The following is a 16,077-nucleotide window of genomic DNA, read 5'->3' as shown; positions in this document are numbered from 1 at the left end:
ATGGAATGTACTATTATTATCAAATTATACATAAATTTACAACTGCGTGTCCAGGGGCTGCAAATTGCATCGCATGTTGAAAGCACAATTTGGATAGTGTTTTCTAAACTTATTCTGACTATACACAAATAATCCAGATTACAATATAAAGTGCTCATCACCTAGTGAGTGAGTTTCCAGGCCCATCTCCATATTATGTTTGGTGTTATACTCACGTAAAACTTGACCTACAATGTAACACTAACACCAAAAAGTCAACACTGAACTTAAAGTCACCCTTTGTGATATTAAGTCACATAAGGTTAAGTGTTATACTCACATAAAACTTGACCTAACACTAACACCAAAAGGTCAACACTGAACTTGAAGTCACCCTTTGTGATATTAAGTCACATATTAGGTTTGGTGTTAGAATTATGTTTGGTGTTATACTCACGTAAAACTTGACCTACAATGTAACACTAACACCAAAAAGTCAACACTGAACTTAAAGTCACCCTTTGTGATATTAAGTCACATAAGGTTAAGTGTTATACTCACATAAAACTTGACCTAACACTAACACCAAAAGGTCAACACTGAACTTGAAGTCACCCTTTGTGATATTAAGTCACATATTAGGTTTGGTGTTAGAATTATGTTTGGTGTTATACTCAAGTTAAACTTGACCTAACACTAACACCAAAAGGTAAACACTGAACTTGAATTCACCCTTTGCGATCATGACATGCCAATATCCAGAATTAATATTCCACAATATTAATAGAAATTTTTGTTTCCTTATAATACAAACTTATTACGAACCTTGCAGACTGATTCTTCATCTTGTGTCGGCAATAAACCCAAGACCTTGTGTAAACATAGCTGGAAGTGCTCAAACCTAGAGAATGGCAAAATACAAGGTTGCAAATAGCATCTTGGTAAATGTGCTGGAAGAAAATTTGTATTAAGTCAAGAATATGTTACTTCATGAAGGGCGAGTTGAAAATCAATAAGCAAGGTAACAATGCTTAACAGCCAATCAGAATCAAGGATTTCCAGGAAGTGATCAATGGTTGGTAAGGTTACCATAATACAAATTTCAATGAAAAAGGGGCCATAAAGTGGCAAATTTGTACAGAACACAGTAGACAAACTTAAAATGAAATAGGAACCAGTATATAAATAAAGTTAAAAAAGTAGATTAATGTTGCTGTATACCTCAAATGACTTAAATTGAAGAAAATAAAGTAGACTTACAAGAGAAGACTCTGTTGTATCCTGGGACTCTTCAATAGGTCAATCAGGAGGTCGACGGCGTAGCGACGCGTCACAACGCCATCACCGTTGATCAGAATGTTAAAAATTAGCTGAAATGTCTGATTGATGTTTCGGGGATTGAAGAGCTGGAAGATGAGAATTGGAGTTAAATATGATAACTTTGTACATTTCATTGAGAACATTAACGGAAGCGATGCATTGGCCGCAGTTCAAATATCAGATCTGAATTTTGTCCAATTACGACTCTGATAGCCCCTCACTAATGCAACATAAGACAAAATAAAAAATAAACAAGGGAGGGATGTTTTCTCATTGATGCAAGCATGCCGGATTCAGCCTTCTTGCTGCCAAAAGTATGCAATGCAGTTGTGACATAAATACAATTATTGAGTTGAATTGAACCGAGACCAGCCTTCACTTTCTTGCCTCTCCATTCCATCCCTATCTCTGCACTTTTCTCAGTCCTTCTAGGACTCATCACATGGGGTAGTCCTCCATATTACCATGCAACCCCATGCAAGGGGGCATCGTGGTCTAGTGGTTCTGACTCTCGCCTTTCAAACAGAGGGTCGTGGGTTCAAATCCTAGCCATGGCGTGCTTTCCTTCAGCAAGAAATTTATCCACACTGTGCTGCACTCGACCCAGGTGAGGTGAATGGGTACCCGGCAGGATTAATTCCTTGAATGCACCAAGCGCCTTTTGCAGCTGGAGCTACAGCCGGGGTAATATATAGTGTGCCACTGAAGAGGCAACTAGATAGATCGGCGCCTCATAAATGCTGTATATTATTATTATTATTATGCAACCTAAATAAAAAAGTAACAATTTTGTTTCAGATGTTCTTACCTTATCACCAAGTTCTTCATTTAGACACAGACTGGTTAGGATGGAGAGAGAGAAGATGATGTTTGTCCGGCTGCTGTGAGATAAGAATCTTATCAGCGTCTTGCTGATTGATTTTAGATTATCCTGAAACACAAATGATAAAAAAAATATATTTTAAGTGCTACTGTATGCGGATAAGCCAGAATCTGGTTTTATACTATTGGTATTTAGTTGATGTTAGCACTGATAATCATTTCATCATCAATACCACTGGCATAAAACCTGGTGGCACACCTGTTTGGGGGGATGACCTATCGTTCCATCATCCCCTCTTGAATGAAATGAGTTCATTGTTGATACCATCAATTTTATCATCATCATCATCATCACCATCACCACCACCACCATCATCATCATCATCATCATCATCATCATCATCATCATCACCATCATCATCACCATCATCATCATCATCATCATCATCACCATTGTCATCATTATCATCATAATCATCACCATCATCACCATCATCATCATCATAATCATCATCACCATCATCATCATCATCACCATCATCATCACCATCATCATCACCACCACCATCATCATCATCATCATCATCATCACCATCATCACCACCACCACCACCATCATCATCATCATCATCATCATCATCATCATCACCATCATCACCATCATCATCACCACCACCATCATCATCATCATCATCATCATCATCATCATCATCATCATCATCATCATCACCATCATCACCACCACCACCACCATCATCATCATCATCATCATCATCATCATCATCATCATCATCATCACCATCATCATCACCACCACCATCATCATCATCATCATCACCATCATCATCATCATCACCACCACCACCATCATCATTCTCATCTTCCTCATCACCAATATTATTGTCTAGATTCTGCCTTATATTTCCGTCATACAAAGCACCTTACTGATTGATTTTAGATTTTCCTGTAGCAATAACGAATAATTTTTTTTTTTAAGGTGCTATGTGGATAAAGCAGAATTTAGTTTTAGACTATTTGGTTGATGTTAGCACTGATAATGATATCACCATCAATACCACTGGTTTAAATCCTGGCATCACACCTATTGTTTGGGGTGGGGGATGTCCTACCAAATGTTCCATCCCACCGAAATTGAATAATGCAAGGTCACATATTTAAGCTCATGATCATTTTCATCACCATCTTCATCACTATCACCATCACCATCATCATTACCAACATCACCATAATCGTCATCATTATCATCATCATCAACATCCTCCTCCTCCTCATCATCCTCCTGCTCATCATCATCACCATCATTCTCTTCCTCCTTCTCTTTATCCTCCTCATCACCATCACCAAATTCTGCCTTATATTGCTGTCATACAAATTTGAACTAATTTGTGCCTAAGGCATGACTGCAATAAATAAATTTAAATGTCAACGAAGTCATAATCGTACAAGAGTTGCAGTAATATCTATTGCAAAACACATTTTCAATAATCGATATGAGAATTGTTTCATTAACAGTTAAAAAGTTAATTTCATTGAAAGAAGGTTTGCAATGATGTGGCTGTAGCCCGCAGGCAGGCCAGGAAGGCAAGGACTGCCAACCCTGTAGCAGCAGCCAATATTCCCTGTCCACACTGCCAGAGACTATTTAGGGCACAGATTGGCCTGACTAGCCATCTGCGGACCCATCAAGCAAATGATCAAACCCCAGGATGATTTGATGGTCCTCGTCGCATCGACGGACAAACACATAACCAAAACTTTAGTAATCACCGACACCAACAACTACAATTCATTGACTTGCTTACCATAGCTTTGATATGGGCCTGAATGGAAACGTTCTGTCTACACAAGTTCGCAAGAAGGCCCAAACAAGGCATCACTAGATCAGATTCTGGACCAAGACTATCAAAGCAAAAGGAGACAAAAAAATTCATTAGTTTCAAGTGGCTGGTCGGAGGAGAGGGTGGGGGGGGGGTCTTAGAAGACTTAAGAATACACGGTGTAAACCAGTGCTTCTCAACCTTTTTAACTCTCAGATTTTTTTTGAGGCCCACCTACCAAAATTTTAAGAAAATATCAATTTTGATGAAAAAATGTATCATGAAATTGGAACACAAAGCTCTGAATCACATTTGAAACAAACATATTGAGAACTAATCTGCATTCGCAAATGTCCGGTAAATGGGCGACAATTGCATTAAAACCATCCTAACAGTTAGTGTGCATGTGCATGCTTTGCAACATGCATGCTTCAGTTTTGCTTGTAAACTGAAGCAGGGTTATGATCAATATTTCATTTCTATGCATGAAATAAAAGGTGTTATTTTGGGGGTTTAAAATAGAAAATATTTCAAATGATCAAAAACCATTTTTATTTATCCAACCCTGTCATAAAACCTCTATGTGCAAAAAGCAGTCTATCTTTGTGTTTAATAAAGCTGTTTGAAAAGTAATGTGTGACTTTACACATCATTATTCAAAGGAAAATTTACCTTGACAATATTTTCTTTGGTAAAAATTAGCAGAAGAAATAATTAAAAAATATATATCAAATTGAAAATTTTAATGTGGTTCAAGTGTCCCCTTTTGTAACATGTTGAACCACCTACTTACATCTGTGTTAGTAAAAACTGAATCAAATCTTCCACATAGTTGTTTGGGTAGATGATCCTGTAGTTGTATGTCACTCTCTGTAGTAGCTGGACACACTGCAATGGAATAGAAGACAACAAACTTCATAATTCATCATCAATAAATCATGACCGTTATATAAATCTGGGGCCCGTGACACAAAGCTTAGCAATGATCGTAGAACATTTTTCTACGATTGATTCCATCGATTACAGTGTACAATCGATCATGAAAATCCAGTGTACAATTAATCGCTTACCTTTGTGTTACGGGACCAAGGTCTGTGTTTCATAAAGCTTTTCATAAGTTACGAGTGAATGGTTATCCATTGCTAAGGTAAATGATATACACCAGAGTTTAATTATTTTTTTATTTTAACGCCTCAGAACGGTCGTTTGTAAAGGTGCTTATGGACAGCTTTATGAAATGCCTACATGTACCAGATACAATAAAGTCTATCTGCAGAGAGGGAAGAAAATATAACAGTACTATTTTGGCTTGGGTCTAATGAACAAGCTTTCATACAACAGAATGATAACACATGAATAATTATGGTACCACTAAGCAAAACAAGAAGTTTTCCTGTCAAAGAATTTAAGTTTCTCTAAACAAATAAAAATACCTTTACTTTATATTTCTCTGTTTTATTAATTGTCGTCTCAAAAGGTTTTAGACATTATAATAATATCTAAGTCCTTTGGAAGTGCATAGACTACACAAATATAATTACATTAGAGGCATTATTCATAATGTCTAATGTGCTATACAAGAACTGAATATTACTGTTATTAAACATTCATACTATGCAATTAATGAGAGACAACGCTCCCTGTTTAGAATTTCTCTGAATTTTACAGCTCACTCTTTCTTGCTTAGTCCTTCAAATACTCTGATGAAACTCATCCTCTGAATATGAGTGAACACACACTCACTATTGCATGCACACATAAAAAAATACTTACTTGTCCAATGACTGTCTCATTCGGTGAACCCCTTTGAACTTTCAGGAACAGTGCAAGGGATGCGGGGAGGTTGAAGGTCACTTGAAGTGTTTCCCTGACATCACAATCCGCAGCTAGACGTGGAAAAAGAGGAATATTTGAGATGTTGAGCTCCTTCAGGAGGATTAATTACTGGAGTCGTGGAGCGTTGTGGCCCAGTGGATAAGTCTCCTGACTTTGAAACAGAGGGTCGTGGGTTCCAATCCCAGCCATGGCGTAATTTTCTTTAGCAAGAAATTCATCCACATTGTGCTGCACTCGACCCAGGTGAGGTAAATGAGTTACCTTGCAGGATTAATTCCTTGAATGCATGAGCGCTGAAAGGCAGCTCGAGCTAAAGCTGGGGTAATAATAATTACAACGCGCCTCGGAATAGAATATTTCTAGATAGATGGCGCTATATAAATGCCTATTATTATTATCAATAGTATCACAATTCAGACAAAACCCATTATTGTAGGTTCTTTTAGTGAATACATGAAAATGCAAACTGAAAAGGTTGTATTTTCTAACCATCAGTTTCTTTTTTTCTTCATCCATTATACAAAAATTTGGACAAAAATAAATATACTACACCTCTTGTCTCCCATTCAATTGATTCAATAACGGTGTCGGTGATCAAAGCGAAGCTTAGCAGTGTTTCAATATTAACAACGAGGTCGCTCTCTACAACGCACCAATACCTTCGAAAATACAAGTCAAATCAAATTGTCGAAAGTTGGTGGACCAGGACACCAACGTCGTCTCATGACTCTGGACACCAACATATTTGCAATTGTCCGTCCAGTGCAAATCTTTGGATGATCTGCTCTCCCAGTCCACCCAACTTTCGACAAAAGCCTCTCCGATCTCCATTGTGATTTGACTTGCATTTTCAAAAGAACTGGTGCGTCGGAGAGAGTGGCCGCGTATTAAATGCGAAAAAACTCTCTATTGTCATGCCATAGTGATATAACATTTACTCCCACCATCATTGCTCCGGACTTCATTTCATCTCTAAGTTGTAGGGTTAGGGTTGCAATGGGATTTATGTTAGCTTTAGGTCAGGGTACAGTGTTTACATCGAGGGTTGAAGAATTAGCGTGTAGAACTTATTTCCGTGCAATGAAAAGCGGAGCATAGTGTGTGAATATGAGCAAACGTCATGGAATCCATATCATGAATTTATCATGGTTAAAGAGGACCACATTACATGCCAAAAAAAAAATTCTGTCCTTAATTCAATTTGCTTCATTATATACACCTCTACTTTTAATTGCACTTTGTTGCTTTAATGTTATGCTTTTTAGAATATTTTTTCTTTGTAATTGGTTTTATTATGAACACTGAGTATTATATACTTATTTTATCTGTCATATTTTATGCTTTTTATTGTAAGCTCACATTGTTGTAAGTCTTCTGACTTTTTGATGAGTACGTTTTAATAAAACCGAATAGAATATGAATTTGAAAAATTAAACATTCACTTACAAACTACAGCAAACTGATTGCCTTGTATTTTATGAATTTTTACATGTATCTAGAAATTTAATAAATATTCTTTGTATACATAACTCACCTAGATTGAAGAGCAAGACCATGGTCTTGAGAGCGAGGTCAAGCGGGGTCACAGGGTCATTGACCAGGTCAACGAGACAGGTCAAGCATTCGCTGGGAAGGAGCTGACGAGGACAAAAGTAACTCAAGGACTTGTCTCTGGATGTGATGCCAATCAAGACCTGGACAAGATTTTAAAACAAAGTGTGATATCATGAAAAAAAATGGGTGAGTTTAAGTCAGGTGTCGTTGTCGGAAACCAATTTAGACTGCCCTGATTGAAATTCACTGTACCCTCATGTGGAGCGTTGTGGCCCAGTGGATTAGTCTTCGGACTTTGAAACAGAGGGTCGTGGGTTCAAATCCCAGCCGTGGCATAATTTCCTTCAGCAAGAAACTGATCCACAGTGTGCTGCACTCAACCCAGGTGAGGTAAATGGGTACCGGTAGGAATTCCTTAGAAATCTGTGTGTGCTATGAACGCCTAGCTTAGCCGGGTAATATAGTCCTGAGCGCCTTGAGCACCTAACAAGGTGGATATGTGCACAATATAAATACCCTATATTATTATTATCATTATTATATCTTCATTAAAATACTAAATAGGGAGTTTTCGTAATTGACGGCAGGGAGGGATTCTACAACATAGATAATCTATTGTCAAAGGCTCTTCATGACAAAGAAGACTTTGTCAAAAATTGGTTAATCAAAACAGCAAATTCGTCTGTGACTCTAAACAAATGACATACATTGCATTGGCAATTTTCAGTCAGCTATGAATCTAACGACGATCAGCTGTCCCAGTTCGCCAATTATTGACAAAGAGCTCTCAGCTGTTAATTGTAAATTGACAGACTTTTTAAACAGATTAACTATGTTACAAAATCAATCCCTGTTGCAATTCTTATTTCATGATAAAATTAAATTTTGAATAGCTCTCACTGCATTATTACAATTATCTGTTCTTGAAGAGATATATATGGCAAATGGAATTGTGGGTACACATAAAAGTATGGGCTAAGGGGTGTTGCAAGAAAAATATCTGCAATCAAATGGAAATATTCCGGGCAATTTTACAATTGATAAATTTTAATAGTACCAAATCAGATTACACTGCTCGTTTCATGAAGTAGCTTAAAGAGAAATTCCAGTAGTTGCAGTAAACACTGATTCCATGAGAAAGTCTGTAAAACAAGGCTTAATTGTCAGAATATCATCGAAGATCTAGATCTGGTACATTTACATAAACTGAACATTGTGAAATCTTGAAATCTACGCTGAAAAATGTTCAGACTGAATTATTGCTTTGAATGTCAGGCCCGACGCTCTACCCAAATCCTGTGCTTATTTGCTGATTTCTCAGCAATTACACATTTTTTTCCAGAATCCTGTGGCACATACGTTATACAAACAGACACTTTGGTGGTCATTTCATTGGATTCTGTACGAAGTCATTTTGATATCGTTACCAAAACTAGCATTTACCTTTAAACATCATTTGAAAATTTGAAATTAATTGCAAGAAATACTTCTACTTCTCCGACAATACTCAACAGGATAAATAAGTCAGGATGTAGTGCTAAGGAATGAACCGGGGTGCTCATCTGCAGTGCATACTTGTTGATTAGGGGACAAAAAATTTCTTTCAATGCCTCATCATTTAGCCTTAGATTAACTTAACGGGGGAGGGGGGGGGGTACTCAAGAAATAAGGCATACAGGGATTTGCCGCTGGAATGCGTCGCCTGTTTTAAAGAAATCCCTAAATATGAGGTATGGTTTTATGCTGGAAAATCCCTAAAATGGCCCCAATTTTTAGATACTGGCATTAAAAACATGGGTCTATATTCTCCTCCAATGTCTTACGTGCAAAAACAAAATGACGTTACATTTTGTGATAATCTTTTTCTTTTTTTTCTTTTTCTTTGCTTGTCAAATTTTCCAGGGGAAAATGTGCCCCCCATTTGGAAATCCTGGATCCGCCCCTGTAATAAATCCCTAACAATGGGTACCTTTATAGCCAAAATGACCCGTAAATATGGGTTTTGAACGTTCAGCTGCACACCCACGTCCGAACCAAATCTAAGTACTCCCCCCGGAACTAAACCACTGCCATCAGTAATGAGTTTACTTACATCCAATCTGCTTTGTAGATGAGCTAGATTCGCGTCACTCTGATTCCTGCTGTATTGATTGGCTGCTAAAACCACTGACCTAACAACAGAGGTCGCCTCCATTATGAAATGCACTGTGGATCTGAGGAGATAGTAAAGACATCATAAGAAAAAAATACATGTATGGACATCATGATTGCAAGTATACTAAGCCAGAATCTGACTTCAGGATCAGGGGGATGTCTACTTGTGTACGGTATGAAAGGCTCGACTGCATTGGTCAAATCGTGTCATGGGGACGCGCACTTCTGCGTATCCATCAATAAGATCGCGTGTTGCATATCATGTATGTGTCGGCATTTAAGTGCGACTCAAGTCATACATACTTACCGTAAATCTTTGTGAAACACCCCAGGAAGTGACATTAACTGCCCAAGATTTGATATGTTCACCTATCAAAAAATACCAAAAGATTAAAAAACTCCCTACAAAACAAAAACATTATTTTTTTATTTAATAACTTAATCAAAGAAACATCACATCAAATATCTTAGCTTAAATTGAACCTTCACGAGGTTAGTTATCATGTATTTTGTACGTTGTTATTTTTTAAGGGTTCTTCCTATCATGTGACGATTTTGCACAAAGTATTTTAATCCATACATATCATGTAAAAAGAACCGATGGTACTTAGTACCTTTTTAATCGCAAAATTAGCCAATAGCAATCGTGGTAATCAAGTTTGACAACCACTTCGGACCGCGATAGCATTCCCAGTCGACACCCGCCCTGTCTCCAGTGCGCGTTATGATATAATTCGTATAGAGCTCCAACAAGCTCAATAAGGCAACTGCAATTTGCCTCACAACAGCACACGAACATGCAATGGCCGCACTTTATGTGCTACATTTGAATTTGAGGTGTTGTTGTATCTTTCACGTTTTATTGTTTTTTCCGACCGTAGAATTGACTTCCGGAAAAATATGACAGCTGACATCGGCTCACAAGAAGTGCCAGTTTCTTTGTGAGGACATGTTTTCAAAATCCACAAACATTTGGAAAACCACAAATTAAAGGACAAGTCTACCCCAACAAAAACTGATTTGAATAAAAAGAGAAAAATTCAACAAGCATAACACTGAAAATTTCATCAAAAAATAAGAAAATTATTTCCCCTTTATTTGCCGAGTCTGCTTATCATGCAGCATACCAACCCCTGGGCCTGGCTGTGCACCAACGGCAGCAGGGTAACTATATTATAGGGTTTTGTTGGACGGCAGAAAGTGATATTTGTCATAATTATTGCATATTGGTTCAACTCTTCTCCTTCAATTTTCAAAATGAAAATAGCTATATTTGGTCACCCATGGCATGTGATCATTTTCCAAAATATTTTTATTTTTGTGAAAGTGTAACTTTATTTAAAAATATTGCAGAAAAAAAGATTTTAATTTTTTATTCATTTCTACATGATTTCATCATTTCATTTCAATTCACTCACCATTTTTATTGCCTTGGCAATGCTCACAGACCATGCAGATAAGGTGTAAAATAGACCAAAAGCTTCGGTCTCTGTTATGTTGGTTATTCAGCTGAACTCCGTTGGCTTCACTCATCAAATACAGATACCCGAAGTTCTAGCGCGATCTGTACAGGGGACTCAATGGCCATATGTTTATGTACTTAAGATCGGATAAAACGGGGAAGTGAATTTGCACGACAGCGGAGGTATTAAAGTCACTGTTTTTGTTCCTTTTAACTTGATTTTCTCTGTTTTTTGGCAATTAATGCCAAGAGGGAATATTAATTTGCATTTTGATCGCATTTATTCTCAAAATTTTTATTCATTAAAGACAAAAATTGAAGAGCCCCGACAGGGGATTTTGCATTGCATGTCCCCTAAACGGCCCTAATGGCTGCACGATACTAGCGAGCCGTCTGTGTACGAGGAAAAAAAAAATTGTTAAAAACTCCTCGAACAGTAGAGGCGCACGGCCAATATGGGAGACTCTCCAATAGGGGAGACAATCTCCCACATTGGAGACTTCCTTTGCAAAAGGACAAAAGAAACAACACCAACAAAAGCATGATTTTTTCCACCCAAATTTTGTCTCACTCACTAAGGTGAGAAGCCCATTTGTTTTGTGTGTGATTGACAACAAAAATCCTTATCAAAAGTAGACGGTGAATTTTTAAAGTAGACGGTGAAAAGGGGTAATTTTTCATGAGGAATCTGCTTATCACATTTTTATTTGCCGCCAAGATAATCCTCTTGCTGCAAATGTAAACAAAGGAAATTAGTCTCCAAAACTGGAGACTGTCTCTGAAATTGGATACCCAAATTCTTTACAAAAGTCTCTGATATTGGAGATGATTTCCCACATTGGAGTAGCCTGGGGCGTTGTGGGGAGTGTGGGCAGATGCAAATATTTTTTTAATTCAAGTTGGCAGTCAAACCGCCAACCTGGATTAAAAAAATATTTGCATCTGCCGATAGATATCGGGAATCGCAAAATATTTTTTTTTATCGATAAATATCATATAAATTATTTCATGATATTTTTCAACCGAAACAAATATTTTACAAATCGTGATTTTTATTGACAAATGCAAGTATTTTTTAAATCTAAGTTGCAGCTCTGCACGCGTGTGTATCTAGGTATCATAACAAAAGAAATCAAAATGGCTTCGTAAACAGACGGGGGTAAGTGAACGCTATTGCTCTTAATTTCTTTCAATTTTACGACTATTTATTTAATGAAAAATAAAAGAAATATAATCAAATGGGGGTAAACATAAAACTTGCCCATGTACATAACTTTGGGCGAAAAACTATACTAAAATTGGTGATTTAGGTCTAGGTTCACCATGGGTAATCCCAGGCTACACGCAAAGGCATGTACGGTGATTCCAGGCGTTAGTGGGGAGTGAGCTACGTACAGTATATAACTTTCACTCCCCACAACGCCCCAGGCTACAGTACAATGTCTCCGATATTGGCCGGGCCGTGCGCGGCAGTCTACTGTCGAAACAGACGGCTGCCAGCTCCAGCTGTCTAGGTGTAAAATAGCTTGCATGAAACTTGCACTGCAAGTGGATGGAGCTACTCTACCCACCATGGCGTGCAACGCACAGCTACAAATGAAATGCAATTAGGCCTAGCACTAGGACTAACAGAATATAGTCTGAGTGAGAATTTAACGTTACACCAAGTAGCGCGTATGGGACTGCACTGTGACTGTCAAATTGAACGAGCTCACGACAGACACGACTCAGTGACTGACTCATTTTTTTCTTTTGTCGCAGTTGCAATATAACGTAAGACTTCTGCGAAAGAGTAAAATATTTAAAGAATAAAACAACTAAATCTACTACAATAATGTGATATCGACATTTTATGTAGGCCTACTCACTTTGTTGAGGTTCTCCTTCAAAATTTAAAACAGCCGCTAAAAATTTATTGTCAATAGATGGCGTGTGTATTTGAAGAACAGAGGAAATAAGGTACTTTTTTCAAAGTTACGAGATTTCAGACAAAGAGAGAAAAAAGAGCAACATGAAGAGTTTGTTAAAAAAGTGTATCACCTTGTATAGATTTTTCTTTTTGATCTTGTAAGTCTTTGTAAACAATGTCCAGAAATTCATCATGATTTAAACTTCTAAATCCTATTTTGCTTGACAAATTTTCACTTATAATCATTCAATTAAAAAAAAAAACAGAATTCATTATTGATTGTCAACTGAATATTCGTCATTTTTTATGACAAAAGCCCTGGGATCAGCATGCAAGCCGAACTTTATATGAATACTAAGACATAGGCCTGTTAATATTTAGGGGGAAGTTTGGGTACTAAAAACTTATGACAGATACAATCACGATCCTACATAACTAAGTTATAATCATCAATTTATTATTTTTTTACAGATTATATTTGTGCTTCCTATACACTGGGCCTACACTAAATAGGGACGACGGCCCTCACAATTTCTTCAGGGAATTAAAATGAAATAAAAAAAGGAGAAAACTTTAGTAAGAGAGAAGAAAAATATAACATTAAAGGGGAATCCAACCCAAATAAAAACTTGCTTTTATAAGGAAGGAAAAATCAGACAAGTTTATAGGTGAAAGTTTGAACAATATTGGACAAACAACAAGAAAGTTATGAATTTTTAAAAGTTGTATATATTGGTAATCACTATAACCATGGAGACTTCAAATTGGCCGCATATGGGATGTCATAGTGATGTAAGGCAAGGACTACTCTTCCATGTACTCCAATACATATTATGGCTAAAATGTAATTTTCCCCAAAGTTTTATTTCAAATTATATTTTTCTTTCATGAGGACATAAAACAATATACTACCTGGGTTATATTTAGATTACTGCCCCAAGGGAATGAGTACTTAGGAGAAAACCACAAATCCCTGATAATAAAGTACATGGCCTATGAGAAAGTTGTCCTTGCCCCTTGTCATAATTTACTTACCCAGTTGCCAATTTGAAATCTACATAGTATTAGTGATCTCAATTTTAAAGAAGCTATAACTTTCTTATTGCTTGTCCGATTTCTTTCAAACTTTCACCATTCTGTTTAATTTATTTTTCTCCTTTCCAACACAACATTTTATGGCCACGGCTGGATTCCCCTTTAAAAGACGATTACGTCACGTAATCTGTAGGTATAGGGCCTTGTGTCAATTGCGTCCCCGCCCTCAATTGTCGGGTTATCGTCATCATCACTGCCATACAGGTCATCATCATCATCATAACCGTACTTATAGGGCAAGCAGCGGTGCACATTATCATCCTCTTTGATTGACAGATAAGTCTCGCTTTGCCATGGACCGGCTTCTCTTTGCATAAAATTGAACATGACACAACATAATCTTGAGTTTGGAGATTCAGCAAAATGATGGAGAGCAGAAGTACAAAAAAACGTTGTTTATAAGCCTGTCATTCTAACAACAAATTGTTTTAAACTTTTTTTGTAATAACTAAGTTTAAACAGCTCTTTAAAAAGTTTAAAGAGTTGTTTTAAAAGTTTAAACCGTTATTTTAAAAGTTGAAATATACAGTGCGTATCAAAAAAAAGTTTACACTTTGAAAAAATCCTGTAAACTTTTACATTTGTAATATCCTGAAGATTTTTCCACATTTTAACATTGGTACCGATCCATTTAAGCAAATGATGATATAACTATCGAAAAATATTTCCGCTTGAGTGAGCACCACTTACTTTTGAAAAGTTAGTGAAAAATGATTTGCGCAGAACTTTGAAATAGCTATGCGAATAAAAGTAAACCTTTATCATGAAGAACACGTAGAATTTAGCAAGTAAAAAGGATTTGAAGATATCTTTGACCTCTTTTAACTTGTTTTCTTGCCCAATACACTTCGAAGAGTGCATTGCGCCCCGCCCCACTCCCCCACACTCCAAGGCCATCAAGACGATATTTGATTTACACTGAGTTGTGATTTACATAGAATGAATTTGGCTTGAGGTTCATTTTCTTAATCATTGTCAGGCTTGGAAAAGTATTGAAAAACAAGTATTAAATGAAAAATTAAATGTCAACCCACTTGAAATAATAAAAACTTAGTGAAAAAGTGCTGGAGATGTCTGATGTAAACTTTTGTTCAGATTCAGCTATGTCATTAGATCCAGCTGGCATAAAAAGGGTAAAAGTTATGCTTACTAAGTGTTGAAATTTCAATTTGGGTGTCAAATTTGTTTAAAAATGCTTGAATGTATCTGTTTCATCTTCATTGACTAAAAGTGCAGGGGAAATGTAGGAAAAATGTATCGCAGGGTAAGTTTGATTTCGCCCTTTCCCCTTGACACTGCGTGAAAACGAGCATTTCTGCGCAAACAGATTTCTGCGAGCTTTACAAAAATGGGCAGTGCTCATTCAAGTGTAACATTCTGTCAAAACTTTCACTTTCATTGGATAGATGACCCACAAACCCAAGATTATATGTGAAAAAATTACCCACATGTTGTATATTTTTTAATTCCCAGAGATTTTTCAAAGTGTAAACTTTTTTTGATGTGCACTGTAGTTGATTAAAAAGTTTAAACAGGCTGGCTGCAAACAACTTGCTTAAAATTTTAAACGGCGTTTTTATAGTGTACGAAGGGATCCGACTCCATCATGCACCCTTCTGTCCCAGGTCCTGTTCTTATTTCGATGATCCGGTACTAAATAAGCGCCTTCCACATCCTGAAAATTGGGTAATTACAAACAGTACAAGTTAATGTTCATTATGATCATCACCACCTGCACCACCACCACCACCATGCATCATCACCGCCACCATCATCATACATGTCATATCCCCATCATCATCATCATCATCATCATCATCATCATCATACATGTCATAATTTTCCCCATCACCACCACCATCATCATACATGTCATATCATCATCATCATCATCATCATCATCATCATCATCATCATCATCATCATCATCATCATCATCATCATCTTCATCATCATCATCATCATCATCATCATCATCATCATCATCATCATCATCATCATCACCAGCATCACCATCATCATCATCATCATCATCATCATCATCATCATCATCATCATCATCATCATCATCATCATCATCATCATCATCATCATCATCATCTTCATCA

General features: G+C 37.0%; 1 protein-coding gene across 2 annotated transcripts in view; it reads right to left on the bottom strand.

Annotated features, from left to right (window-relative positions):
• LOC121405880 (protein CIP2A homolog) overlaps window positions 1–12,920 on the bottom strand; it is a 30,227-nt gene extending 17,307 nt beyond the window's left edge. Inside the window, exons 1-9 of one of the 2 annotated variants that reach the window (XM_041596867.1) lie at window positions 12,834–12,920; window positions 9,442–9,562; window positions 7,330–7,489; window positions 5,733–5,845; window positions 4,753–4,847; window positions 3,945–4,041; window positions 2,108–2,230; window positions 1,240–1,385; window positions 805–880 (exon numbers count right to left, since the gene is read on the bottom strand). In XM_041596867.1, coding sequence (XP_041452801.1) covers window positions 805–880; window positions 1,240–1,385; window positions 2,108–2,230; window positions 3,945–4,041; window positions 4,753–4,847; window positions 5,733–5,845; window positions 7,330–7,489; window positions 9,442–9,543 — 912 coding nt within the window. In that variant the 5' untranslated portion in view covers window positions 9,544–9,562; window positions 12,834–12,920. Of the gene's footprint in view, window positions 1–804; window positions 881–1,239; window positions 1,386–2,107; window positions 2,231–3,944; window positions 4,042–4,752; window positions 4,848–5,732; window positions 5,846–7,329; window positions 7,490–9,441; window positions 9,563–9,810; window positions 9,861–12,833 lie in introns of those variants that run through there. The other variant, XM_041596866.1, reaches the window with a different exon arrangement.
• Window positions 12,921–16,077: the final 3,157 nt, after the last annotated feature.

The sequence above is a fragment of the Lytechinus variegatus genome, chromosome 19 (genome assembly GCF_018143015.1).
Source record: "Lytechinus variegatus isolate NC3 chromosome 19, Lvar_3.0, whole genome shotgun sequence".
Lineage (NCBI taxonomy): Eukaryota > Metazoa > Echinodermata > Echinoidea > Temnopleuroida > Toxopneustidae > Lytechinus > Lytechinus variegatus.
The sequence above is the reverse complement of the archived record's forward strand: the minus strand, read 5'-3'. Positions and strand labels throughout refer to the sequence as shown.